We start from the raw sequence: 24,562 nt of genomic DNA on the forward strand, positions 1-24,562 counted from the left end.
AGGTTTGGCTAATGCATAGAATTGCTGGTTTTTGATGTTTTCTTTGCATACTGCTATCAACGGCTTCGGGGTTGTTTTGCGTGTGCTAACAATATGCACTTCGGGGCAAACTGCCTGTCGAGCCGTGCTCAAAGGTCTCAGACACATACCTATGAAATACTTAGTACCAGTTATATCCAATTAGCCGGTAGGGAGAACTATTATCAGCGCCATGCATCGGTGGATCAATACAGGAGCTGAGACTTCCAGCCTCTGACGGGTGGGTTAGTGAGTGCATCATAGTTAAGTCGTACTACGCACAGCGCGGGCCAAGGAATGACCAGAATCTGGTAACTATCTCCGACTGCTCTCTCTGCATCAGTGGTATAGCTATATCCAGCTACGAGTACAGTGTAGAACATTTGTTTGACTGCGAGAAAATCGATCGGGCATAGTAGATTAGTAATCACGGGTCTGCACGATCTGCAAACAGCGGCAACCGAAAATGAAACGACATCCATGACTTCTTGCATTCCCTGGGATCAGTCAGTATGGCTAGCAGTGGGTCGGACGCAGCTTTTGCGTACCATGAGCCAAGTATCTCGACTCTTCTCAATCAGGCTGGACTTTTGGTGGTCTTGAACCTCATCAATGTCTGTCTCGATAAGCTACTGTACTGTGGACTGATCGGTCAACTGTTCGTCGGTATCCTCTGGGGGACTCCCGGGGCAAAATGGCTGGATACGGAGACTGAAAGAGTAATCCAGCAACTGGGCTATATTGGGCTTATTATGCTGGTGTATGAAGGTGAGTCTTTTGGGTACAGGGGAATGATCTATGACTCACTTACGTAGGTGGCCTATCAACCTCAATCAAATCCATGAGAGCCAACCTCGTCATTTCGCTATGTGTTGCCCACACTGGGATCGGGGTTCCCATGGGCTTATCGTTCATCTTGGGGAAGCTGGTCTCTGCCAGTCCCCTTCAGGCCTTCGCTGCAGGCGCCTCTCTCAGCGCAACCAGTCTTGGCACCACCTTCACCATACTATCAACCACCAATCTAATACCGACACGTCTTGGTACTGTCACTACCAGTGCTGCTATGTTAGATGATGTTGTCGGCCTTGTCATGGTTCAAATCATCTCAAATCTCGGCGGTGGTACCTCTTCGTTCAATGCCGTCACTGTGGTCCGACCCTTGTTTGTCTCTATCGGCTTTGGATTAGGTGTCTTCATCCTATGCGCATTCTGTCTGAAGCCGATTCTGCAAAAAGCTCTCACTATGAGAGATAATATGCCGCAATTTATGGGATCTATGCAATTTGCTTTCCTTGCGCAGACATCTGTGCTGGTGGGGCTTGTTGCGGGCGCTACCTATGCAGGGACCTCCAGCCTCTTCGCTGCGTATCTTGCGGGTGTGATCATTTCTTGGTTTGATGGGTTGGCTGCTGATAGCTATATTCCGAATGCTAACACTGATCGCAATACATCGCAGTCAGGATCTGGCGTGCTAGTTGAGCGGACTACTTCTGAACAGTCCACACCTCAGGATCTTCCAGACAGTAATACTCCAAGCACACCGCAGGAACCTTCATATAATCCACATGAAAAAGTTCCGACCGGTATAGAAGTATATGAGAAGTACTATAAAGAGCCCGTGAATCGGATATTGATTCCATTGTTCTTCGTAAGTCTTATCCCCGGTGGCTATTATCAACCGCTAACATGTACAGGCCTCCATCGGGTTTGCTATACCTATCACTGAGATGTTTCGCGGAGACGTTGTATGGCGCGGTATCATTTACGCCATTCTCATGATGTTTGGAAAGATGGTCACCGGTCTATGGCTCGTTCGTTTCTCGCTTCCTTCGACGACAACTTTGCTGTTCACTCTTGGGAGACCGTTCTCTTGGGCTCTCTTCTCCTGTACTTCTCGTAAAGGCGAAAACAAGAAAAAGAAGAAGTCAAAGGAGAAGGATACTCGCCCTAGACGCCAATCTGCAGTTCGTACAGAACAGTCTGATCAAAATGCAGATGCTAGAAACTCGGATGAACACAAGGGAAATCCCCCAAACCCCAACCGCAATGAGCCTGTCTCTGAAACAGAACCTCAAACCACCTCATCCAATCCAAGCAGTACCATGTCCCTCCCTCCCAAGCCGAAATCGCTTTATCCACCGTTCATCCTCGGATTGGCAATGGTTGCCCGAGGTGAGGTTGGCTATCTCATTGCTTCCCTTGCGGAGAGCCAGGGGATGTTCTCCGGTGGATCTAATGGCGATGTCTCAGAGATATATCTGGTAGTTATTTGGGCAATTTCGATCTGCACGCTGGTGGGACCTATTTGTGTTGGGACTATAGTCAAACGAGTGAAGAAGTTGCAACAGGTTCGGGGATCTTTAGGCGCGGATCCTTTGGGAGTTTGGGGAATCTAACGCTAAGAAAAGAATGCAATAATCATAACAGCTTGAAGCGATGTGATTGAACTAGTATAGTCTGCGGCGTAGTGTGTCTGATTAGGGAGATTCTTTGCGTTCGTCACGTGTTAATCCATATTTCTTCGCTGTCTGTCTTTCTCAACAAACCCACGTATCCTACTACTGCCGGTCCATATCATGACTAAAGCTAAAGAGACCCGCATGTCCTGATACTAGAGTTGCATCTCAACCTGAGATTCTACCATCTACCTAAAAGTTTCGCATCAGGTGCTGTCAGAAGCGGAAGCCATTTTCACATGCTTTGATATCTTGGACAAAATGTGGCTTAACACCATTCAGAAACACTGTAAGATGATGTCTTATGATGTCAGCCCACAGGAGCTTGGAGACTTCCAGATGACTTGGGGCTGAATTAAAGTTAACCTCAGCTGAGCTACAGAAACTCCAGACCGTCCGATGGAATTGATCCATGGATGCTTCCAGCCCAGGCAGGTTGATAAACCCCACGTGCCCGGCTGACTGGCATCCATCTCCTCCCATATCGGTCTGTCCGAGTGTTGCTGTCACTTCAGACACTATTGACTTCCTTCCTAAACATGCCATATCCAGACGAGTGAACGGAGGTGGAAGCTTGAGGGAGCGTCTGGAACTCAAAGAAAGACATAGGTAAGTATTATAAGCATGATTTGCACTATCCAACAACCTGCCCACCTTCATGATCTATGCAGACCACTGACACTTTCATATACTTGCAGGACATACCCCTTGTGACGCCTTCTTGGGATAATATGGCTGCCCCTGACACGGCCGCGTTTCCCAACTACAACGTTGACCTTTCTCATGTGGAGGACCCCAACGAGCGTCGTCGATTAGCCCTCGCACGCATCGACGACGCCCCGTTCGGATGGCGTCACGCTCGTGCGGTCGTTGTAGCCGGGGTGGGCTTCTTCACCGACTCCTACGATATCTTCGCCATCAACCTCTGCTCAAGCATGCTTGGTGTTGTCTTTTGGGAACACGCGACCAACCGCCCTGGCAAGATCCCATACAGCTCGGACACTGCCATCAAGGTCTCCACCTCGGCTGGTACCGTCGTCGGCCAGTTGTTCTTTGGATGGTTGGCAGATATTGTCGGTCGCAAGCGCATGTACGGGATTGAGCTGATCATCATCATATTGGCTACATTGGCACAGTGCTTGTCCTCGAATTCTCCTGCAGTGTCCATCACTGGCCTTTTGGTCTTCTGGCGTACAGTGATGGGTATCGGCATTGGTGGTGACTACCCATTGTCATCAATCATTACTTCGGAGTATGTGCCTACCCCTTATATTAGAACTCAGCTAATCGACTAGGTTCGCAACTACAAAGCATAGAGGGGCCATGATGGGAGCTGTCTTTGCCATGCAAGGCTTTGGACAGTTTGCTGCTGCAATTGTCGCGCTAATCGTGACGGTAGGGTTTAAAGGCTCCCTGGAGTCTGCAGCCTCCGTGAGTAAATGCAGTGGAGTCTGTCAGCTGGCCGTGGATAAAATGTGGCGGGTCGTCATTGGGTTCGGAGCGGTTTCGGCTTGTCTTGCGCTTTATTATCGTTTAACCATCCCTGAAACCCCGCGCTACACCTTTGATGTCGCCAGAGATTTACTAAAAGCGGATGAAGATGTTGATGCTTACATTTGGGGGAAACACGAAGGTCATCCTGACGAAGTCAAACGGGTAGCTGTGCTTCAAAGCGCCGATATCAGATTAGTGACTCCAAAATCAAGTTGGTCGGACTTTCGTTCGCATTTCACCACTTGGAAGCATGGAAAGGTATTGCTTGGTACTGCAGGCTCGTGGTTCTTCCTTGACGTCGGTAAGTATACTCCACTTTGACTGTAACGAGCTGACTTTATAGCTTTTTACGGGCTTGGTCTTAACAATTCCATCATTCTGACAGCCATCGGCTGGAACGGTGGAAGTACTGTATATGAGTACTTCTACCGCAACGCTGTGGGCAACTTGATCTTGATCTGTGCTGGAGCCATTCCAGGATACTGGGTGACGGTTGCAACAGTCGACCGGCTGGGCCGCAAGCCAATCCAGATTACCGGATTTGTGATATTGACCATCATATTTATCATCATCGGGTTCGCGTATGAGCCACTGAAGAGGTCCAACAACGGATTATTGGCATTGTACGTGGTAGCACAGTTCTTTTTCAACTTTGGGCCTAACGCCACTACGTTCATTGTGCCAGGGGAGTGCTTCCCTACTCGGTATCGATCAACCTCGCATGGGATCAGTGCTGCTTCTGGAAAGGTCGGTGCCATCATTGCGCAGTGTGTATTCGGGCCGCTGGCGCATCGAGGAGCGAAGGGAGGCGTTAACTCGTCCGATACGCCGTGGCTCAATCATGTAATGCAGATATTTGCACTGTTCATGCTGTGCGGGTGCTTAACCTCGTTGCTTATTCCAGAGACGAAGCGTCTGACTCTGGAGTATTTGTCCGGCGAGGAACCTACACCCACACCCAGGGTCACAGCCTCTGAACAGGAGCAGGGGCCGAAGCGGGATGGAACGTAGAGGAACTGTGATTGAGATGCGTTCAGGTAGTTCCGGGGGATGATAGCTAGCTGGAAAAAGCAATCGCCAGCACGGTAGCATTTTGGACAAGAGTATGCGATAAAAAGTTTGTAATTTGAATCTTTCCGTAAAATTAAACTGCGAAGCATTAGCTTAGTTCTTCTAAAATCAAATGCGATCAATGTTTGCAATATACACCAAACCAGTAACACAGTAAAAATAAAGCATAGATAGCATTTTATTACCTGCGTCAGTATGTTTTCACTCACCACATCCCACCTGTATACTTCTCTCACCTCACCAACCACCTCCCAAAACAACCTCTCTCATACCAACACCCACATCCCCAAACCCAATTCGCACACAAGACCAAGATGCCTAGCAGCACAAACAACCCCCTAACAACCTCCCTCACCACCACCGAAGCCGACCAAATCGCCTCTCTGCACCTCATAGCAGACAGCATCGCCCAACAACGCCAACTCGCCGCCCGCTCCATGCTCACCCACCCGGCCATGCTCTCCTGCCTTACCTTCTCCCTCATCATAACCTACTTCTTCACTCGCGCTCTCGGCACCACCACCACCACCACCACCGGAGAAGATACCTGGCCGTACCTCCTACTCATCACCTGGCCCGCCTGCATCATGTTGTATCTCCTCGCCGCGGCGCACACAACACACCCATACCTAGAGAAAGCAGGCCGTACGGGAACCTGGGTGTGGTTATGGAGGGGAGGGACGAGGTATAAGAATCGGCGAAGAGAGCAATCACCTTCACCATCTCGACTTGCGTCATCGTCGTCGTCGTCGTCGTCGTTTTCTTCATCTAAAGTGGGATATAGTACCCCCGTGCAGAAAGATCACCACAACGCAGAAAAACACGAAGAAGACGAGAAGGAAAGAGGAGATATTATTCTCGTAACGAAATACCAAGACCGGGTGATCGGCACGCTCGTCCTGCGGATCATACACACTGAGGAAGAACTCTGGGGCCATGTGCGGGATGCGGTGGTACGGGAACAGCTCTACCAGTACCAGCAGCACTATGCTCCTTCACCTCCAGGAACAGGGTCCTGCCAGCTAGTCGTCGGCGTCATCCGAGCATGGACTGTGCAGCAACATCTTCGGGGAATCGGGGTGGGGAGGAATTTATTGGAGAATGCGGTTCGGATTTGTCGGGAACGGGGGGTGAAAGGGCCTGTGTTTTCGGATTGTCATGCGAATGAGGTGCTCGGGTTGCCGGTTGTGTGTAATGGGGAGTTGGTGAGGAGGGAGAGGTGGGCGAGGGAGGTGTTGGAGAGGGTGAAGAGCGAGGTTGATGGTGCAGTGTAGTGTGAGTGTTTAAGGGGTGATGGGGAGGTGCAGGTACGCGATGGGGGATGTGATGTGTAAAGTGCAGTGCAGTGCAGATGCATTACACAGTACGGGGTACTTTGCATTTGACCATGGATATGACGTGAATGTCAGAAGGAGATGGATGGATAGATGGATGGAAGGAATGAATGGAATGGAATGGAATGGATGATGAATAGCTCCATAGCATAATACTAAAATTAATCCATCATCGGCTACACTACCGAGTAGATACATTCATGCCACTGCAATACCCTCACTCAAGAAAAGTACATTACTGTACAGACCAAGTAACAACTGAAACATCCCCAATCAAACTAGAGCACTCTCCTCCCAAAAAAACAACAAATCAATGCATTAATATTCATATTAATTAATGCAAGCATCCAATAACCCGATCCCACAGGGAAAATAAAAACCAAACCTGAATGAACCACGTCACCCGATGGACAATGGCCAGCTCGGATCCCCCTACGTGGATTGAACTTTTCCCCCCGATCTGGTAATCCCGGGGTGCGATCCCGCGTTTCGTACATTCTGATTGGCTACACCTGAAACCTTGCATTGCCTGATGGGCCCCGTATTCTAGTCAGTTACGGGGCCCTACGGCCGGTATTGCCGTGTATTGCCGCTGATAAATATAGGGTCAGGTGGGTCTGCCAAGGGTCTTGGTGGCTTGGGGTCTCCTGTTTGGGATTTGTAGCTGTTGGGAAAATCCGGAGGTGAGAGATATTTATTTACTTATTAGTAGTACCTTTGTTCTCGCTTTCTTCTTTCTTTCACCTTTTCTCTTTCTCACTCACCTACCTACGCAAATAACACTCGTTTCGTTGTTATCCACATCCACATCTACAAACAACAGACACTCGTTCTACACACTCTTTCCAACCAACCTAATCACACCCTCTCCGAGGAGCCAAAAAGAAAAAAAACAAAATGTCCACCACAACCGCCACAGCCACCACCTCTGCCAGCACATGCACCTCCACGGGCAACCTGTACGTCCTCCCCGTGCAAGACGCAGCATGCGCGCTCCCCAACACCAACAACGCGAGCGCCATCATGGACAAATGCTGTTCGCCCGCCAGCCCAACCAAATACGACAACGACTGCGGAATCTACTGTCTGGCGCAAGGTCAGGACGTGAAGGAGCTTCTGTCTTGCATTCAGTCCAACGGGGCGGTCGAGAACCCCTTCTGCTCCGGTAACTTGACTGCGACGGCGACGGCGAGCGTGACGGGCACGAAAGCTACTGGATCCTCTTCGAAGACGGGGACGAGTACGGGCAGTGCGGCGAGTGAGACGGGGTCGTCGGCGGCTGTGCCGATGAAGCAGGTTGGGGTTAGCAAGGTTGGATTGGGGATGTTGGGGATGGTTTTGTGTGGGGCTGTTTTGGGGGGTTTTTGATTCATGGATTTATTGATATGGGTATGATATGGATATGATGGTTGGGGGATGGGTTTCGGGTTGAATGTATTCTATTTATTTCGATTCGATTCGGTTCGGTTCGGTTCGATTCTATGATTGTAATGTTACTTATTTATCATCGATTTGATTACTATCATCTGCTGAGGCAGCTACACCCGCCACTTCCCATGTACTTCAGCTCGTACCCAGAAACATGCCACCGTCGCAGCGAACAACAACACACCCACTGTAATAGCAGCCCGCTCATATATCCCCGACTCTGTCAGGGCGGAGCCTCGTGGAATCAACAGCCCCGTCAGCGGCGTGCCAAGCAACGCCCCGACCCCCCGCACCAGATACAGCGCCCCATTGACGCTAGTGAAATGCTGCACGCCGAAGAGCTCCACCAGCGATGCGGGGAAGAGGGAGATATACGCGCTAGCAAAGGCACCGTACAGGATCGTGAAGACGATGAAGAGTCCGTGTGCCGCGGCGCTCGAGACCAGCGACGAAGGCAGCCAGAAGGCGAAGACGGCGACGGCGCTGAGCAGCGTCGTGGCCGCGAGGGCATTAATCCTGCCGAGTTTATCGGCTGCGTAGCCGATGATGATGCGGGAGACAAAGTTTGATGCGTTGCTTAGCGTGATGAAGTTGGCTGCTGTCGTGGCGCTGTAGCCCAGGGCTTGGGCGTATGCGGCGTAGAAGAAGAGCGGCGTCGAGTAGCCGGCGGACTGGAGGAAACAGCCGAGGGCTTGGGCTGTGAAGCGTTTGGAGCGGGCTACACGCCAGTTGACGAGCGGGACGGAGAAGAGTCGGATCCATTTGGGACGATAACGGGAGGTGCTGGAGGATGATCCGGCTGTTTGCAGTTTGACTTGTTCGTGGAATTTGGGCTCCCAGCGCAGGATGCTGCCTGCGGCGGTGACGGTAGTGAGTGAGATGCAGCCTGAGATGCGCAGGGCGTTGCGGAAGCCCACATGGGAGATCATGGCCCGTAGGGCAGGCGGCCAGATCATGCCCCCCACTCCGGTCCCCGAGATGATGATGCCCATGGCGAGGCCGCGACGTTTGCTGAACCAGGTTGGGGCGACCGCCATGGTGGGAACGTAGGCCATGCAGGTGCCAATGCCCAGGAGTAAGCCCTGTGTCAGAGCAAAGTGCCATAGAGCCTTGCTGAAACTGGCGAGGATGTAGGCGATGCCGAATACCCAGCCGCCGGCGATGATCACGGCTTGTGGGGAGAAGAGCTTCGCCCAGGACATGGCGAAAGGGCCGGCCATCGACATTAAGGCAATGGCCAGTGTGCCGATCAGGTCGATGAGCGCAGTCGTGCTTCCGGTAAAAGGAGTGTTCGGTTCGCGGGCCATCTCTTCATAGAGGGATTGGTAGACTCCAAAGGAGAACACGAAAGCGCAGGTCGTGATCATCACGATGAACCCGGCTGCCACAACGGCGACATAGTGCCTTGGTTGTCAGAAACGTTGACCCTCTTGTAGGTTGGTGAGCTTACCATTGGGGATAGACCGGTTCAGGAACAGGCTCACTCCTGCTATTCAAAGCCCGGTCCGCATTCTGCGGCAAGGATGACTCCTGCTCAGCCGCCGACCGGGAGCGATCAGACATTTCTACTTCCATCTCCTGGCACGCCATGACTACCCATGAGAAGCACAAGGTGGATCGATCGATCCAACCAAGCCTTATTAAAGTTGATCTGATAAGACGGTTGCTTGCCGAGTCTCGTTTCCGCGGCTAAAGCATCAGCCCGCCGCACACGGCAATCTCACAGCTTCATCTACCGGCGCTGCGGATCCGGGGTATACCAGGTATATTATAGGCGGATGAAGCCGCCTGACCACCCCCATCGAAGCCAATTTTTGAGCCGATCTCTTTCGCGATCCGGCAGTCCCACGCCTCAACTACCTTCATTGGCTGCTCATTCACCGTGAGCCATTTTTGTCATGGTAGTGCACGTCACAAGGCCAACCCAAGCGAGCTTCCGAATCTCGTAGCGTATAAGGCTGAGCATCTTTCCATAGAGAATGTATGTACAATATCAACGAACTTAACCATGGCTCTCCGCCTCAGCAAGGACAAAGTCGGGTTCGAGATCAAACAGATCAGAGTGTTGATTAACCCATTCCCGGCAAAGATAATTATTATTCGCCAAATTTTGCACCATACCTAAAACTTCCTGCAGCTGCAGCATGCACGAGGCATCTGTTTCTTGATACATCATGAGCACTTGGGCGCAGAGAAGTATGGGAAGCGGTGTGAACGGGGAAATCTATCGTATATCAGTACAGCTGACGAAAAGAAAGAGAGCTTTGCAATTCACCTCGAAATAACTCAGCTGTAACACTGCCTCTGTCAGTCGGATAATCTCCTGTACAGTCAGGAGTGCCCGCTGTCGACATTGCCGCAGCGTCTCGCTATTCTCAGTCGCGCGAGCCAGTAGCTCCAGCGTCATACAGTGGTATAGAATAGCCGATTGTATCATAAGATTGGGGGTAAGAGACACCGGTTCGGCTGGCAGAGTGGGCGTTACTGGCTGGACTGCCGAGATGGTCCGACTCTTCTTAATTAGTACAGCATCTAGCCAGCGATGTCGCTCCCAGAAGCTGTTGGATATGCCGTTGTCGGCTTGCTCCGCGACTGCCTGCTGTCGGTGCAATACCGTTTTCCCACAAAGTGAGGCTAGGATGACCATTTCCGAAAGCTCTGCTTTGAGTAGGGGTCTATCTTCAATAATGGTTTTCGAGAGGAAACCAGTCATCTGGCTTAATTGACCTGTCTGGAACGTCTCCTCTGTGGCGGGCAGTCGGGTTGCAATCTGTCGGACTATCAGCTAGGTACGCCGGCAATCAGAGCATCGACTGTCATGACATACAGTTCGCTCGTCAAAGGTCAACGGGCTCTCATGTCTTAAGGAGATAAGTCGGTCCAGAATGTACGCTACCCAGAAGACGCGACGCTTCTCCTCCGCACAGACGAGATCCTCCAATGTACTCGCTTGGTGAGATCCTGTATTGTTCGCCTTATCAAGATCAAGCTTGTGCAGGTCCATCAGCTGCACAAGTCGGATGCCCTGACCGGCGCTCACCCACCCGCGACGGAAGTTTTGGTGAGTGAATTCGTAAACAGCAAGTATCAGTAAAGCCTGAATATGCTCTATCTGGTCAACCTCGGAATCACCATCTACTAGTTGTAGATAGCCTAGGAGCTGCCGAACAGACTGGTACAGGGGCTCGCATAGATGCTCCAGCTGGACGGACATGGATGTAGTTATCGTCCACATGGCGTACTGCAAGCATCTTCTCGATACGGACTTGTTGGTGTTCCGGGTCCAGGAAAGGTAGCGCCGTGCGTTGAGAATGGGAACGAAAGCGTGTGCACGATCAAAATACAACTGGTCACTTGCTTGCTCAGCACAACAGCACGAAAAAAGGAATCATGATACCTACAGTTCGGCATGTAATAAGTTCGAAACCGGCACTGACCCTACGCTTGGTGCCCCCGCTGGGGCGTTGAACTCGTTGAGAAGTACATTTAACTGGGGCTCCCCATTCCAGCCATGCACTGTGGGTTGCGCAGCAACATCACCGTTTGTGGATGTGTCTGCGGACACGGGATCTTGTGTCTGTCCAAACAGTATATTCTCAAGATTCGCTATTCACATAAGTCTCTGTTGATATTTTCCAGAGTAGAGCATACTACTCACCGATGCGCACCTGCAAGGTTTTCAGATGGCCTTTCTTGGGACCCCGGCGGGAAGGCTGCGGGTTAAAGACACATGTTATACCCGCGTTAGAACAATTAATGCATTGAGGATGCTTCCCGTCACAACGCATCTTTCGGCGACGGCATTCCGCGCATGCAGAGCCAGGACGATTGCGAGATTGAGGTTGATCACTGGAAGGCGATGGACTGGACATAGCTGGTGCGTAGGTTGATGGTGAGTCAAACAGGGGAATGCACGTGTGCCGTTTGCACGAGGTGGTGATGGACGGATATATGTCTACCTGCGACACAGGAACCCTAAGTAGATCTTGGCTCACACTGAAAGACGGCAAGCCATACCGAGCCGGTTAGTGCGCTTTATGTTCCGAGCTATAGGGTATCCTTAAAAATGAAAGGGGCGGGGGCGGGGGCAGAATGGCTAGTAGCTGAGCTGGTGTTCAAGCGTGCTTCCAATACATAATTAGCGCCATATGCATCTTGCAGATGAGTATGGAAGGGCAATCCTTGACAGGCTTTGCCTGTTGCGGAAACCCGAGCGAGGTCAGCACAAGCACAGTGCCATGGAAGTCAGATCCATAGAGATCGGCGCTCCCGGGCCCATCTACATGCCAGAAATCTAATGACCTCGTCACGAAAGTTCGATCACGATGATTTGGAATAGATTGTCTGAAGATCTGAAGGTGAATTATGCACCGGTGAGGGTTCTTTTTGAAAGAATACCACTCGCAGGCAACATACCTGCCGCAAATCAATTCTTAGGCAGGCTACATCTATCCAATGATCTCTTATGCTGGTATATTCAGTCAATAAGACTAAGCTTTTCTAGGGTCATGGTAAAATTCCCAGGATCGGTAATGCAGCGGCTACTGCGTGATGAGTTTCGGAGAACGCGGCCTGAACACTTGACTCAGCTTCCGTTTCAGCTGAAGTGACGGGTGCAGGAGGCTTGTCATGGTACTGCAATGTCATTGCACACCGCAACTGAGACCCAGGGTGGCTGCATAAGTGTGTCAATAGTTATTCCCATAATCCCGGATGACGGGACGATTCCCATCTTACTTTTCGTTGATGAAAGGCGCTAGCAGCCTTGGGCTAATACATCTCAGGGTGCATGTCGTAATTGTCGAAGGACGAACAAAATGGTTTCCGCATTAATGGAATAATAGAGTGTAGTATCTGAAGAGATGGCGCTTATAAAATGCATGCCTATTGGATATATGTTGCCTATGGTGTAATAGATACCTTTGTCTTCCGCATACGTTTATTTCCTCATCTTGGTTTGGGGTCGAAATTAGTCTGTTCTTCCGGCAAACCGGACAATTCGTATTCTGCATTGCTGAAGCTGCACACTCCATCCTGCGTGCAGCGGTTAGCTTTTAAACGTGTAGGCTAGAAAGACTGGCGGATTCCTGGGGATACTTAATGTGAGAGTGTGCTGGAGAATTTCGGAGGTATTCCCAAAGAGGGGTGTAGCAGCTCAGGTGGACCTCGTGCATCTGGGAAAGAGATCGTCGCATTTGGCTGGATATATTCGGCTTCCGCTGGGTTCTGATGATTTCTAATGTCGGCAGGAGTTGATTTAAACCTCTACTAGTTCCATATTTCTTTTGCTGCTTATCTTCAGTCAGCCACCATCAACCGGGGTCAAAAGGCCATGTCTTTTTCCACTAACATGTCCCCCACTGTGAATTTCGGGCAGGTAAATCCGAAGGTTGCTGTTATGAGGTCTATTTCTAACAGATTAATATCGCTTCATGAGGCTGAACAACATGATCCACTGACACATCTGGAAGCTACCAATGAAGGCAGGATGTCAGTGACAGCGGGCCCAGTTAACTCAATAGCTCTTTCGGGGTTGCCTGATCGCCGTATGGACATAGCGTACAAGTAGTTGCAGGTCATTATAAACCAACGGCCATCTATTGCTTCAAACCCGAGGCTGCGCACCGAAAAGTGTGTTTGGTGTGCAGTGCAAGCCGTGAACTAGAATACAATATGTGTGGTCGGTGTGGAGAGAGGTTTCTGATTGTTGGCCTACTGAGGTAAAGCGAAAGAGGAAAGGAAAGAGGAGATGATGCTTCTGGAAGTACACGTGGTCGGGCATGGGAGGCCTGCAGAAACCTCAGGCCACGCCCCGACAAGGCCATTGTTACAATTGGAGCAATGGGCTGGGATGGGAAGAAGTGATATTCAATCAAGAAAAAAAAGAAAAAAAGAAAAAAAAAAAAATTTAGAAAATGAAAGGAAAAAAACAAAATAAAATAACAAAAGCAAACAAATTCAGCTCTCGGTCTAGTGGAGCTCTTGGGTAGCTGACTGGCAGTCTATCACACTAATTAGTTAATGGAAAATCGTGCGAGTCAGCCGCATATGAATCGATGCATTGTTCCTAGTCCATTTGATTCCGGAAATGTCTCATCAATCCAACCTCCGAGGAAATAGCTTCCCTGGCCTATGATTTCCATTTTCTTGCCACTATAGCTTAGTTCCTTTCAGCCTAGGTCCTAAAAGTGTCATATTTGCTGCCGCCTACCCGTACTATAGCCATGATGTTTCGGTTGATCATCCCGCAAGACACACCAGAGGAACCCATGCTTTTCCCCGCAGATCCATTCGATCGATGATTAACAGGGTCAAATTATTGGTCTTCAATATATGTCTTTGGTTAGTACCATCTTATTGCTGATCCCCCAATAGAAAGTTAGTCGGGAGAGTTTACCCATCTCCCAAATAAAGCAGGGCTAGATTCTCTGTAATTTCTGGGGAGACCAAACTCTGCCGCTCGTACTTTCATTGCGTTTGGAGAAGGGTTGACAGCCTGGGCTGACTCGTGGAGGACGGTTGATCTCACGTTCACTTGCCAAGAAGTCCGCATGAAGTCTTCCCAAATTTCCTCAGAGATTCGCCATCTGTACAGTCTTGAACCCCTTCCAATTCTCCAGAGCCTCTGTACAAGCCTGTTTGTATGCTGGTATTCCACCACAGAAATTAAGCATCTGCCGCTTCTTCCCCGGTATATTGGCGCCCATATACCAAGAGTCCGCCCGAGTAAACAGTGTCGCGTTAGCGATTTCATCCGCCCATTTTGTCCATGAGTCTGCTGCCTCTGATGTAGCCTCGATAGAGGCCAGTCGATTGGCCCGCATTCTCTGGATTGTATCGATGATAATCTGGCCCTGTACTTCAATTGTCGAGGGTACATTGCTAAGTGCGCTCGGTCCATGCACTCCGCACATGTAGAACAGATTGGGGTATCCGCTAAGCGTCAGACCCAGGTATGTTTTTGCGCCATCCTTCCATTCTTCCTTCAGAGATATGCCCTCCGTGTTTCGAAGACCTAAGTTGGTCAAGCTTCCTGTCAAACCATCAAACCCAGTTGCCAATGCGACCGCGTCAAGCTCATGGTAGGCTCCACTGCTTGTGACAATACCGTGGGGCCGGAATTCAACAATTTTCTCCTCGCGCACATTGACTAAGTGGACGTTCGGCTGGTTGAACACTTCGAAGTAATTCAGTTCCAGTGCCGTTCGTTTCGCTCCAATGGGATGTGGTGGATCCAACGGTGCCAGGAGGTCCCGCTTTCTGGGGTCGAGGATTCTCGAACGCGTCTTTTGAGCCCAGAAGTCGTACAAGGCACGGTTTGCTTGCAGGTCGGTCAAATTATCGATATATGTTCCAATCAGGAAATGAAAACCGCCCTTTTTCCATGCATATTCATAAAAAGCCTCACGCTCCTCGGGTGAAACGTCAAATGTCCGTTTGGGTACTTGCGTTGCTACATATCCCGCAAAGGTTTTACCACGGTCCCGAAAGACGTGCGGATACATGGACCTTATGACCTCCTGGTCTTGGGGGAGTTGAAGCTGTCGCATGGGCAAAGCCAGGTTGGGTGTTCTCTGAAAAACCGTCAGAGTGCCTGCTTCTTTTGCCCACTCTTGGATAATCTGAATTCCTGCTGAGCCCGTGCCTATCACTGCCACTTTCTTGCCTTGGATATTAACGTTCTCCTTTGGCCAGTATTCGGAGTGATATATCTCGCCTTTGAAACTCTCTCTCCCAGGGAAAGCAGGCGTGTAGCTCTTCGATGCAAGTCCTGTACATGGTAGGAGGAATTGGGATTCAGTGACTCGACCATCCTCCGTTTCGGTGCGCCAACAGCTCTTTTCTCGGACGAACTGTGCCTTCACTACCTTGGACTGGAAGTCCACATCTTTCTTGATATGAAGCTTTTTATCGACATGGGCAAAATACCGACGCAGCTCCTGGCCGGAGGGGTAAACTTCGCTCCAAGACCAATCCTCCCAAACCTCCGGCATAGACAGCTGATAAATCCAGCTTTCTGAATCGACCCTTACACCTGGATAGATATGATTTGCCCATGTCCCTCCTAATTCCGTCCCTGTTTCGTAGATCCGGCATGAATAGCCTAGTTTGCGAAGGTGATATAACATAAATATTCCCGAAAACCCAGCTCCTATTATGAGGATGTCATATCTGATAGGGCGGGTGTCTGGAAGATTTGCACTGTGCGCCATACCTATATCAATTCTAGGGGGGTTATATGTGTGGCAGGCAGCTAAAAGGCGAAGATGTGATGGCTGGGAGACTCTACGAAATGTCAATAGGAAGGAAACAGCCGGTATATGAACTAATGCGACCGCTCCGCCATTGCTGGGGGTCTATGGTGCGATAACCCCAGGTATTTCTGTGACATGTCCACCAATCTCTGAATATGGGCCGTTGGAGAGACTGTTGTTTACTAGCGTGGAGACGTCATGCTGCGGTGCGGTTTTAGGTGCATGCTCGGGCATTCTTACTAGTCCGCTTATATGGTGACGGCCGTCCTCGGCTCTCGCCGCTCAATCCTAAGAAAGTGGAAGTTAGTAAGAAATGACCGGTGGTAAACTATTGCCCAGCCCCCTTGCTTGGCGGTTATGGTGCTTTATCCAGGTTGAGGATTTGATGCCAGTCTGGCCCTAGTAGCTTCGAAAACAATGCTTATTGTCGTACAAGCGAATACGTCGTACGACCCTGTCGAAGAAGCCACGTTAGGGAAGGATCATGGGGGTAGGCTGCTGAATTCGGTAATATGGCAGCCTTGATTGTGTAACTATTGGTCATCCGATAATGATAAGCACTAGCGAAACATTGGCGCACGGGAAATGCCGTTATCACATATTTGTTGTCTCTATCGAAGAAAATTGGTGTCATCCTTTAACCCCACACTTGGCGGTCCGGCCCCCTTGACGTCTGAAACGTATTGCTGCCAGGGTGTTTTCTTCCATATGCAGGATTGATCGTGCACAATAAAAGGATAAAAGCTCCTTCAACCTTCTCGGGCAAAAGGACAATATGAACCCGGCGAGACAATTGACCTGAATTTTGCTGTCCAGTACCGAACCGAAAACACAGTCACCCCGTTTCAAAATTTGGCCACATAGCTAGTGATTGGAATAATGATTACGGCACACCACCTTGAAGTCGACTTCCAAAGGCTTCAGAGGTATCCGATTTGTTTGACTAGCTTCTCGGATGTATCTTAACCAGCATTGCAATGGAGTTCTGAAAACACTCCGCTAACTTTCTTGGTCTATATTCTGCCCTGCATCGATGCATTCCATGGCGTGCTATATACTTGTGAATAAGCCTAACATAACAGATACATATTAGCAGAGCCTTTATTGCTATAAAGTTCGCATCCATCAATATCAAGTTACACTGTTATTGAGGATGTGTCGATATGAATTGTATGCGACAAGATCATTACTTTCTGCGTCTCAGTGTCTATTGGCACTGTAATGAATGCAGTATTAGTAGAATCATGGTTTTCATTCCCCTTGTTATTTAAACTGATCGTGATGGCTCGGGCTAGGCGATTGAAGCTTCAATCCTCGGATTTTACTATCAAGTTCGTGGTATGGATAGTATCATTTTGTATGGTACTAGTAGCGGAACTATATATATATATATAACCGATACAAAACAACGATATCCACCATCGACCAAAAACGATAAAAATGAAACACCAAAATACAACATATTCCCACATATACATAAGTAATAAAACATCATACTAAAGCCAATTACTAAACATAAACCACCCAAAAAAAAAAGAAAACCCACATCCCAAGCCAATCTTACAAATTGTCTCTTCTGAGCCAGCATGCGCGGGATATAAGCCGAATAGATGTCGCGGTTTTCAACAACTCGTCTCGATGGTGTAGTTGGTTATCACGTGGGTCTCATACTACAGTATGACGTGGAAGCATAACTTCCATGCGATCCCAAGGCCGGGAGTTCGAACCTCCCTCGGGACATTTCTTTTTTTGGATTTCCGTGATCATAAATCACGTGATATCCATGATTGTGCGACTGGGATACAGCCTATAAGTAATTGTTTCCCTCTCTCTTCAATTCTTATTTTATTTTTAGTCTTTCCTTTTTATTATCATTGGGGAGATTCTGGCAATGCAACAAAAAAAGACAATTGCAATATATCGAGTATCGTTTCCTCAGTACAACTCAACCACGTGGTGTATAGCAACAGAATAGTCCAGCCAAGCATAGCAACTTATTATTATGACATGCATTGAACAGAAAGACATAACTATGATGGCTCTATAAGTGACTACAATATCTAGTAAAAAGTATATCCAAGAACCGAAATCCCCCCCCATGATGACCTTCATCCACATTATTCCCAAGGACAGTATTAGCAAGAGGATACCATGCCGAAATCTAGAATCTCTATGTATGCTCGCCAAACAACATCAGAAAAGTCTTGCTTTTAATATTCGGGGCTAGTGTATGAGCCTTTTACGCCCAACCCCGCTTAATCTTCCAGTTCATAAACGCTGCAGCGAATGGGAACAAACAGATTGAGAATGCGACCCAGGCGAAAAGAACACCGAAGTCAAGCCCGATGCGAGAATGCGTATCGAAGAGAATGGTGCGGAGTGCCTCGACGACTACCATATATTAGCTTTGTTAACTGGGAGAATTGAGGGAACAACGTACTTCTGTGAAGAGGCCAGGCGTAACCCCATCTGAAGAAACCTGGTGCCAGGTCCAGAGCATAGAATCCGGTGGCCACGTTGGTAATCACCCAGAAGATGAGGAAGAGCGCACTCCAAGGGAGACCGATGATCATAGCCATGTTCTCACACGGGAAACCAAGGGCGCACATTCCCACCCAGTTCAGCATCCAGTAGACAACAAAGGACCCATGGCCGTAGGCATTGGGGTTGTTGGCGGACTGAGTGTCGGGTGCGGAGGGATTGTTAAATGGGATCTGGAAGGCCAGTGACACGAAGGAGTAGAAGAGCGATAGGCAGAAGTATGTGCCAATGTTAGACAGGATGCGCCACAGGAGCCACTGTGGGATTTTCAGCGGAGGATGGTTGCCCTTGATGAATTGGATGTGTATGGGCATCATGAACGGGGTGTTGAAGAAGGCAAGAATGATCAGATAGATGAGACCAATGCTCACGGCCGGAGTGATGACGGCGGGCGCGAAGGGTCGAAGATCAATGGAGGTGAATCCAATTGCCGGGTTGATGGCCTGTGGCACCTTGCTGATGTTGTACCCTTCCTGCGCGACGGTCTGTATCCAGCGCGGTCCGAAGTACGACCGGACGGCCAAGTCTAGATCGGATAAAAAGGGGATGATGTAGTTGTAATATGTGGTCGGATCGCGTGCACTGATCATGACGAACTCCGCCGCACCGTAGGGGTCGTAGGATGAGTTTCCGTTAGTGACGGCGTTGCGAAGAAGAGCAGTGGCATTAGAGTTGACAATAACAGCTGCATAAGCGTGCTCGTCGTACACCGACTGGCGCACAGCCCAGGGGTCATTGTTGAACTCTGCAGGAGACTTGATCGTGTAACCTAGATGCTCGCTGCTCGAGTCAAGTATCTGGTTCACGACGTCAGTCACGGCAGGGCCCACAATTGGAGTCTCATTTCGGTAGGGCTCCAGCTGGCCATCAAAGTCGACGACCCAAACAGTTAGAGCAGGAAACCGGGACTCCGCCTGAAATTGTACGGCCCAGAACAGGGATAGAATGCAAAGGATGAAGACACAGAGCAGTAAAACTATATAGTTACAATTAGAGAAAGAATAACAATAGTTTTAAGGGTTTAGCACGAACCTGTCCGGCCCCACTGGAAGAACACGCTGCGACGAGCAGCTTTAAGTGCAGGATCGAAGAAAGAGACGGCCGCAGGAGGGGCCTCAGCCTTGTCGCCAGCCTCGGCCATCTGGACTTTGTCGGAGCTCATACTGTGGCCCGAGGACAAGGACGTAAGGCCGACGTGTGAGGGATGGTAAGGGTAGCGAAGGAAAGAGGGAAAACCACAACAGATAAGAAAATGATGCCATCCGGCGCCAAGGAGGCCCAGAGGCGCGATGGGCAGATTTAAAAGAGTCCATGATCAGCCTGGTACCCATCGCAACCATTTTCCACTGGTGGCTCACTGATCGCTATCAAAAGTCGGCAACGGCGAACCCGGGAAATTATCCAAATAGGGTAATGATCGAATTCCGAGACCAGAGTTCGCCTTTTCGGAGCGCGAAAGTGTAAAAAGTTCGATCTCGGGCTTACAGCTCGGCATGGCATGAACTAACTCCGCGTGGCCTACCGCTAACAACGGGAACAACCCTCTTCTAATTTGACCACGATGAGGTCTTCTATATTTATAATAAGTGCATATTCTCATGCTTGAAATATGCACTCTTATAAATTAAGACGCTTGATCATGATGAGGCTCGGCGTGGTATGAAGTGGGCGGTGAGGTGACTGGCAGAACGGTAGACCCGGTCATTTCTCGGCTGCCGAGCCAAGCGGAATTCCGGCTATATTCTTAAGGGAACTGGCTAGACCCGGGATTACCCCTAGCAGGCCCAGCTTGGTTTGTCCGTGCATTCCAATCTTATCTGATACGACCAAGCCTAACGCTGCTCGTGCTTCTTTCAGATTACACATAAATAAGCAACGCCTCGGATGCCTGGACAGTGAATGTCGCCCGTCCTGCTGTTGCTTGCATCGTCTCCGTATCCTTTGTGCCCTGTAATTCGCATGTCGCGTTCGCAAAAGTTTGTCCTCCGACGGTGATCGCCCCCTCCCCGACGGTCGTTGTTGCGGCATCTCCAGTTAATCGCAACGCGGATACAGAAGTGGATGTCGAGGGAATGCCACTCAATGTCACGCTCACACTGCTCCGTGTCCCTGAGGTGTAATACTCCGAGTTGTACAGCAATACACGGATGGGCTGGTTACTGCTATCGTAGAATGCGTATGCTGCGAACCGGCTATTCCCGGTGTCTAGCTGGGCGACTTTGGAGGCACCAGAGAGGGCAAGGGCGGCGGTATAGGCGCCGTAGAATGGCGCATTCACCGATTCGTCCCACCAGCAATACGGGCCTGTACCATGGGTTAACTTGCGCCAACCAGACATAAGCAACAACATGAGATACGTACAGTTGCCAATTGTTCCTTGGTGGAAGAATAATTGCTGTCAAAGTCAGATCAAAAGGCTCGTTCTAGATCCGGAGTTGATGGCAGGTAGGCCTACTTTAACACCTAGAATGGTGGCTTGCATGACGTAGTCCAGGATCCAGAGCCCGGCACCGAAGGTAGGGCTAATACCACCACCTCCACCGGTCGCTGGCGTTATTTAGCATTTGGTCAGGCACGTGCTGGGCGAGACATACCCGAGTTTGTTTCTCCCATGACAAAATCTTTGTCGAGCTCCTGTGCAGCCACTACTTGGCTCTGGAACTCTGCCACTCCCTCCACGATCTCGGTATGGCTCATCAATTCATCTAGGTCCGCGGTAGACGCGGATTGCGGATAGTAATGGTGGCAGAAAGAGCGCACGTATTGGGTGGTATCGGCTTCTTCCTCTTTCTGGGCTAAATTGCTCACATTGAATGTACCCACGCCGAAGAAGACACCAGCTTGGGCGAATGACGTTTCGTCCAAAGCACTGCCTACAGATGCTTGCCACGAGACCTGCGAAGCTGCATCAGCTGCAGCCGTCCATGACTGGCCATCCGCGATTGGATCACTTGAAGTGAAGACTGACAAGAGTTAGCGCGCCTATTCCGAAAGTAAGTACATACAGTGAACGTACAGTTCGGTTCGTTACCAAGCTCAATAGCATAAAGAGTAGCAACCTCTGATTTGGCGACCTTTGCTGCGGCAATTGTATTGTCGATATTGTCCAGCCGTCTATTGAGCCCTGAGCGTATATCAGCATTCTTGCTATGAGCCCGGTAAGGGAACTCGCGATTCAATCATGTTTGCTATCAATGGCATACCAATGGTCACTGATCCTTCATAAGTACCAGCTATTTCCATGAATGAGTCACCAAATGTGAGTGTCTCTGGTGCATCATCCGGCGAGTCAACGCTGTATGAGACTGCTGACGATAAAGAGGCATTGTAGGTCGCGCGATCTCTTGTAGAAGACTTAGTACGATAACTTGCAGTACGAAGACGCCGCGGTTATCTCACTGCGTTGTGCCTCCAATTCGAATGGGCGAGTAAGATCCCGATGCATCGTGCAGTTGTCCCAAACAAGAATTTGTCAAGGGTAGTTGCTGGAAGTACTCTGGGAAGGCGAAAAACTCGAATCTTATTGGAGTCAGAAATCAGATCTCATGCAGTAGAACAGTTCGACGTACGAAACGCCCACAGGAGCAGCGTCTAGCTGACCACTGGAGTTTGCTGGAGCTGACGATGGAATTTCAAACTCGAGGCCATTGACTCCGCTTCCAGTAGCCAGCAGAAGAGCCGAAGCAATAAAAGCATTCATTCTGATGCCAGGCATGACTAGGATCCCAATTGAACTGTACATAACGCGAACTTATCTATGCTCTTAGCAAGGGAGTACTTGTTCAATGGTCTCCAGAAACTCCGTATTTCAATTGCCGCAGTCAACCGAATCGACTGCTCGAACCCATACATCCACTGGAGGTGCCATCGGTTATTATGGAGCCAGCTCGGATAAATTGAGGTGAGGGGGCGATCAAACATCGACAGAGTTTATTGAAGACGATCGGTGAATGGCCGGCCATCGATGGACACCGGCGGAGATCGCTGTCATTGCGGGGGCGGGGCAGTGACGAATGGATCAGGAGTTCTTCCACCAAACATCAGCTGGACTGGCGACCAGCTAATAGCCATGTTCTTATTGTGTTGTGCAAGAGCGGTTTAAGAAAGGGCAAGAGATGCTGGGAGGGAAAATGCTCTGCCGCAGTCTTCTCTCGATCCCGATCAGGCCAGTTCACGTGCCTCGAGAAATCGCATAGTTCTCTAGCTGAGAGTCTACCACCCATCGAAGAGTCCGCATATCACCCGAGCCAAAAATACTCGAGACGTGTTTGCTACTACTGAATTATGACTATTCCGTCAATTACTGCTCTTGGGGACGACCCCAATACCACGCACCGCCTAAACGCCTGTGCCTATCAGCAGTCAGCAATTACAACTTCGGGCAGCATCCAGTATGTGGCTTTTTATACCTCGTTGGAAGGATCGGACTCTAGAAGAGTTACGATTGCACGCCATGATGTCCGGGACCCTGCGTCCGACTGGCAATACTTGACTTTCGAAGATTACAACCAGACGACCGATGATGGACATAATACCATATCCATCGGAATTTGTGGTGGTGATGGAACGATCCATGTGTCGTTTGACCACCACTGCGATGCGCTGAAATATCGCATCTCGCGACCAGGTCTGGCAGCCGACCCAAGCGAGTCGAGTTGGACGGCAAGCAACTTCAGCCCGGTTCTAGATCATCTACCCGGCTGCGACGGTCTGTTGGACGTTACATATCCACGATTCATACCTGCTGAAAAAGACATGTACTTCGAGTGTCGCATTGGAAAGTATGTAATGCGCAAAACTCCGAAGAAGCAGAATCTGAAATTCAGCCCGTAGAGCAGGTGCCGGCTCCGATGTCCTGTATCGCTACAGTTCTGACACTGCGCAATTCGTCCAACTGGGAACCTATCTAGTTGGAAGACAGTGTAACCCGTATCCAAATGGGATATCTTATCATCTACAAACGAATAGTCTTCACGTCACTTGGACTAACCGACACTTTATCGAGTACGAAGGAGCGAACGACTGTGCTTCCACAGCCCACAAAGCGCAAGCTGGACCCAATGGCCCCGAGAATAACGAAGGGCTATATTATGCATATAGTCGGGATAATGGCACTACATGGAGCGGGTCAAACCAAAAGTCAGTGGCTATCTTGTCAGCACGTCCAGGGACCGGACTCGAGTCCCAAGATAGCCGGCTACTCGTCAGGGATATCCCTAGAAACAGCGGTATCATGAATCAGGAGGCACAGTACGTTGACCCCGAGGGAGGAGTGCATGTATTGAATCGAGAGAACACCACCGGAAAGGAAACATGGATGCACTACTACCGCTCCCCATCGGACAATCAGTGGAGTTTCTTCGCAATACCTGACATATACCCTACGCCTACCGGACCTCGAGGAAAACTTGTCCATAGCGAGAAGCTCAATGCTGTCTTCTTCATACTTCCGTCGAATACGGAGAGTGAAATGTTGATTGCGCGGAGGAGTATGACTGGTATAAATGGAGAAATGAGTGTAGTATGGAGAGAACGTGGATACAGTGGAGAGCCGCTGATCGACGAAGAAGCCTTTACAAAATTTGGGCTTCTGTCTATTCTCATATTGAGAGACAATGAGGAAGGTAAAAGGAAGGTGGCCGTGCTACAATTCGATGTCAATAACCTGGCACAATGAGGAGCATGTGATAAGTCTTGAAAAGCAAGAGAAGCAGTAATTAGTAGCAGCAATCCTAGTGGAAGCCTTCAACCCGGAAGTCAATTTCAGGTCAGCCCTTGCTCGTGGCGACGCAGTCACTCGCACTAGGAATACATTTTCCACCAACAGGAGAATCAGGAGATCGCCACCAGCTGTCTGAGCTGCTCGCATGGTGTTTCCCAGCCGCCTCGGATTGCTTTAGGCCGAACCTCTCATGCAACCTGGAGGAGGGATCTGCGCGATCAGCCCCGCAGTTCCCCCAGGTTT

At 49.8% G+C, this 24,562-nt stretch overlaps 8 protein-coding genes and 1 non-coding gene across 9 annotated transcripts; 4 read left to right on the top strand and 5 right to left on the bottom strand.

Annotated features, from left to right (window-relative positions):
• Nucleotides 1–530: 530 nt before the first annotated feature.
• BO85DRAFT_463348 (phosphate:H+ symporter) lies at nt 531–4,979 on the top strand (the record flags this gene model as incomplete). The annotated part of the gene is made up of 7 exons (XM_025661918.1): nt 531–786; nt 834–1,666; nt 1,713–2,279; nt 3,173–3,726; nt 3,770–3,949; nt 4,052–4,269; nt 4,312–4,979. The coding sequence occupies 7 exons, from the start codon at nt 531–533 to the stop codon at nt 4,977–4,979; spliced, it is 3,276 nt and encodes a 1,091-aa protein (XP_025511018.1).
• A 374-nt stretch (nt 4,980–5,353) lies between these two features.
• Nucleotides 5,354–7,741, top strand: BO85DRAFT_463349 (GNAT family N-acetyltransferase; the record flags this gene model as incomplete). Its single annotated transcript, XM_025661919.1, has 4 exons — nt 5,354–5,724; nt 5,824–5,992; nt 6,062–6,295; nt 7,259–7,741. 4 exons carry the CDS (start codon nt 5,354–5,356, stop codon nt 7,739–7,741), a joined length of 1,257 nt encoding a protein of 418 aa, XP_025511019.1.
• Nucleotides 7,742–7,911: 170 nt separating this feature from the next.
• Nucleotides 7,912–9,364, bottom strand: BO85DRAFT_472219 (monocarboxylate transporter; the record flags this gene model as incomplete). The annotated part of the gene is made up of 2 exons (XM_025662539.1): nt 7,912–9,205; nt 9,252–9,364. The coding sequence occupies 2 exons, from the start codon at nt 9,362–9,364 to the stop codon at nt 7,912–7,914; spliced, it is 1,407 nt and encodes a 468-aa protein (XP_025511020.1).
• A 439-nt stretch (nt 9,365–9,803) lies between these two features.
• BO85DRAFT_430304 (citrinin biosynthesis transcriptional activator CtnR) lies at nt 9,804–11,822 on the bottom strand (the record flags this gene model as incomplete). Its single annotated transcript, XM_025658285.1, has 5 exons — nt 11,460–11,822; nt 11,203–11,407; nt 10,629–11,154; nt 10,077–10,571; nt 9,804–10,025 (listed from the first exon to the last, which is right to left on the bottom strand). The coding sequence occupies exons 1-5, from the start codon at nt 11,671–11,673 to the stop codon at nt 9,804–9,806; spliced, it is 1,662 nt and encodes a 553-aa protein (XP_025511021.1). The 5' UTR covers nt 11,674–11,822.
• Nucleotides 11,823–14,373: 2,551 nt separating this feature from the next.
• BO85DRAFT_463352 (flavin-containing monooxygenase) lies at nt 14,374–16,014 on the bottom strand (the record flags this gene model as incomplete). The annotated part of the gene is made up of 1 exon (XM_025661920.1): nt 14,374–16,014. One exon carries the CDS (start codon nt 16,012–16,014, stop codon nt 14,374–14,376), a length of 1,641 nt encoding a protein of 546 aa, XP_025511022.1.
• Nucleotides 16,015–17,688: 1,674 nt separating this feature from the next.
• On the top strand, nt 17,689–17,796 carry BO85DRAFT_t264. Its single transcript has one exon. It is a non-coding gene; the product is annotated as a tRNA-Met (tRNA).
• Nucleotides 17,797–17,938: 142 nt separating this feature from the next.
• Nucleotides 17,939–19,824, bottom strand: BO85DRAFT_481427 (SNG1 family protein). The gene is made up of 3 exons (XM_025663060.1): nt 19,630–19,824; nt 18,497–19,573; nt 17,939–18,447 (listed from the first exon to the last, which is right to left on the bottom strand). Exons 1-3 carry the CDS (start codon nt 19,757–19,759, stop codon nt 18,296–18,298), a joined length of 1,359 nt encoding a protein of 452 aa, XP_025511023.1. The 5' UTR covers nt 19,760–19,824; the 3' UTR covers nt 17,939–18,295.
• Nucleotides 19,825–20,455: 631 nt separating this feature from the next.
• Nucleotides 20,456–22,297, bottom strand: BO85DRAFT_463354 (glycosyl hydrolase family 79 C-terminal domain-containing protein; the record flags this gene model as incomplete). Its single annotated transcript, XM_025661921.1, has 8 exons — nt 20,456–20,901; nt 20,959–20,992; nt 21,053–21,144; nt 21,192–21,560; nt 21,614–21,721; nt 21,801–21,940; nt 21,997–22,116; nt 22,167–22,297. 8 exons carry the CDS (start codon nt 22,295–22,297, stop codon nt 20,456–20,458), a joined length of 1,440 nt encoding a protein of 479 aa, XP_025511024.1.
• Nucleotides 22,298–22,640: 343 nt separating this feature from the next.
• On the top strand, nt 22,641–24,294 carry BO85DRAFT_406696 (BNR repeat-containing protein). The gene is made up of 2 exons (XM_025657341.1): nt 22,641–23,378; nt 23,431–24,294. The coding sequence occupies exons 1-2, from the start codon at nt 22,882–22,884 to the stop codon at nt 24,272–24,274; spliced, it is 1,341 nt and encodes a 446-aa protein (XP_025511025.1). The 5' UTR covers nt 22,641–22,881; the 3' UTR covers nt 24,275–24,294.
• Nucleotides 24,295–24,562: the final 268 nt, after the last annotated feature.

Source organism: Aspergillus piperis (genome assembly GCF_003184755.1).
Source record: "Aspergillus piperis CBS 112811 unplaced genomic scaffold BO85scaffold_26, whole genome shotgun sequence".
Taxonomy (NCBI): domain Eukaryota; kingdom Fungi; phylum Ascomycota; class Eurotiomycetes; order Eurotiales; family Aspergillaceae; genus Aspergillus; species Aspergillus piperis.

What these genes read in the sequence shown, in the direction of transcription:
- BO85DRAFT_481427 (XM_025663060.1), bottom strand. Translation starts at nt 19,759, where the DNA reads ATGAGCTCCGACAAAGTCCAGATGGCCGAGGCTGGCGACAAGGCTGAG. An exon ending in CTTCCAGTGGGGCCGGACAG is followed by an intron (nt 19,574 to 19,629) that starts GTTCGTGCTAAA and finishes GTAACTATATAG; the next exon opens with TTTTACTGCTCTGTGTCTTC. An exon ending in CGCCTGGCCTCTTCACAGAA is followed by an intron (nt 18,448 to 18,496) that starts GTACGTTGTTCC and finishes AATATATGGTAG; the next exon opens with TCGTCGAGGCACTCCGCACC.
- BO85DRAFT_406696 (XM_025657341.1), top strand. Translation starts at nt 22,882, where the DNA reads ATGACTATTCCGTCAATTACTGCTCTTGGGGACGACCCCAATACCACG. An exon ending in TTCGAGTGTCGCATTGGAAA is followed by an intron (nt 23,379 to 23,430) that starts GTATGTAATGCG and finishes TTCAGCCCGTAG; the next exon opens with AGCAGGTGCCGGCTCCGATG.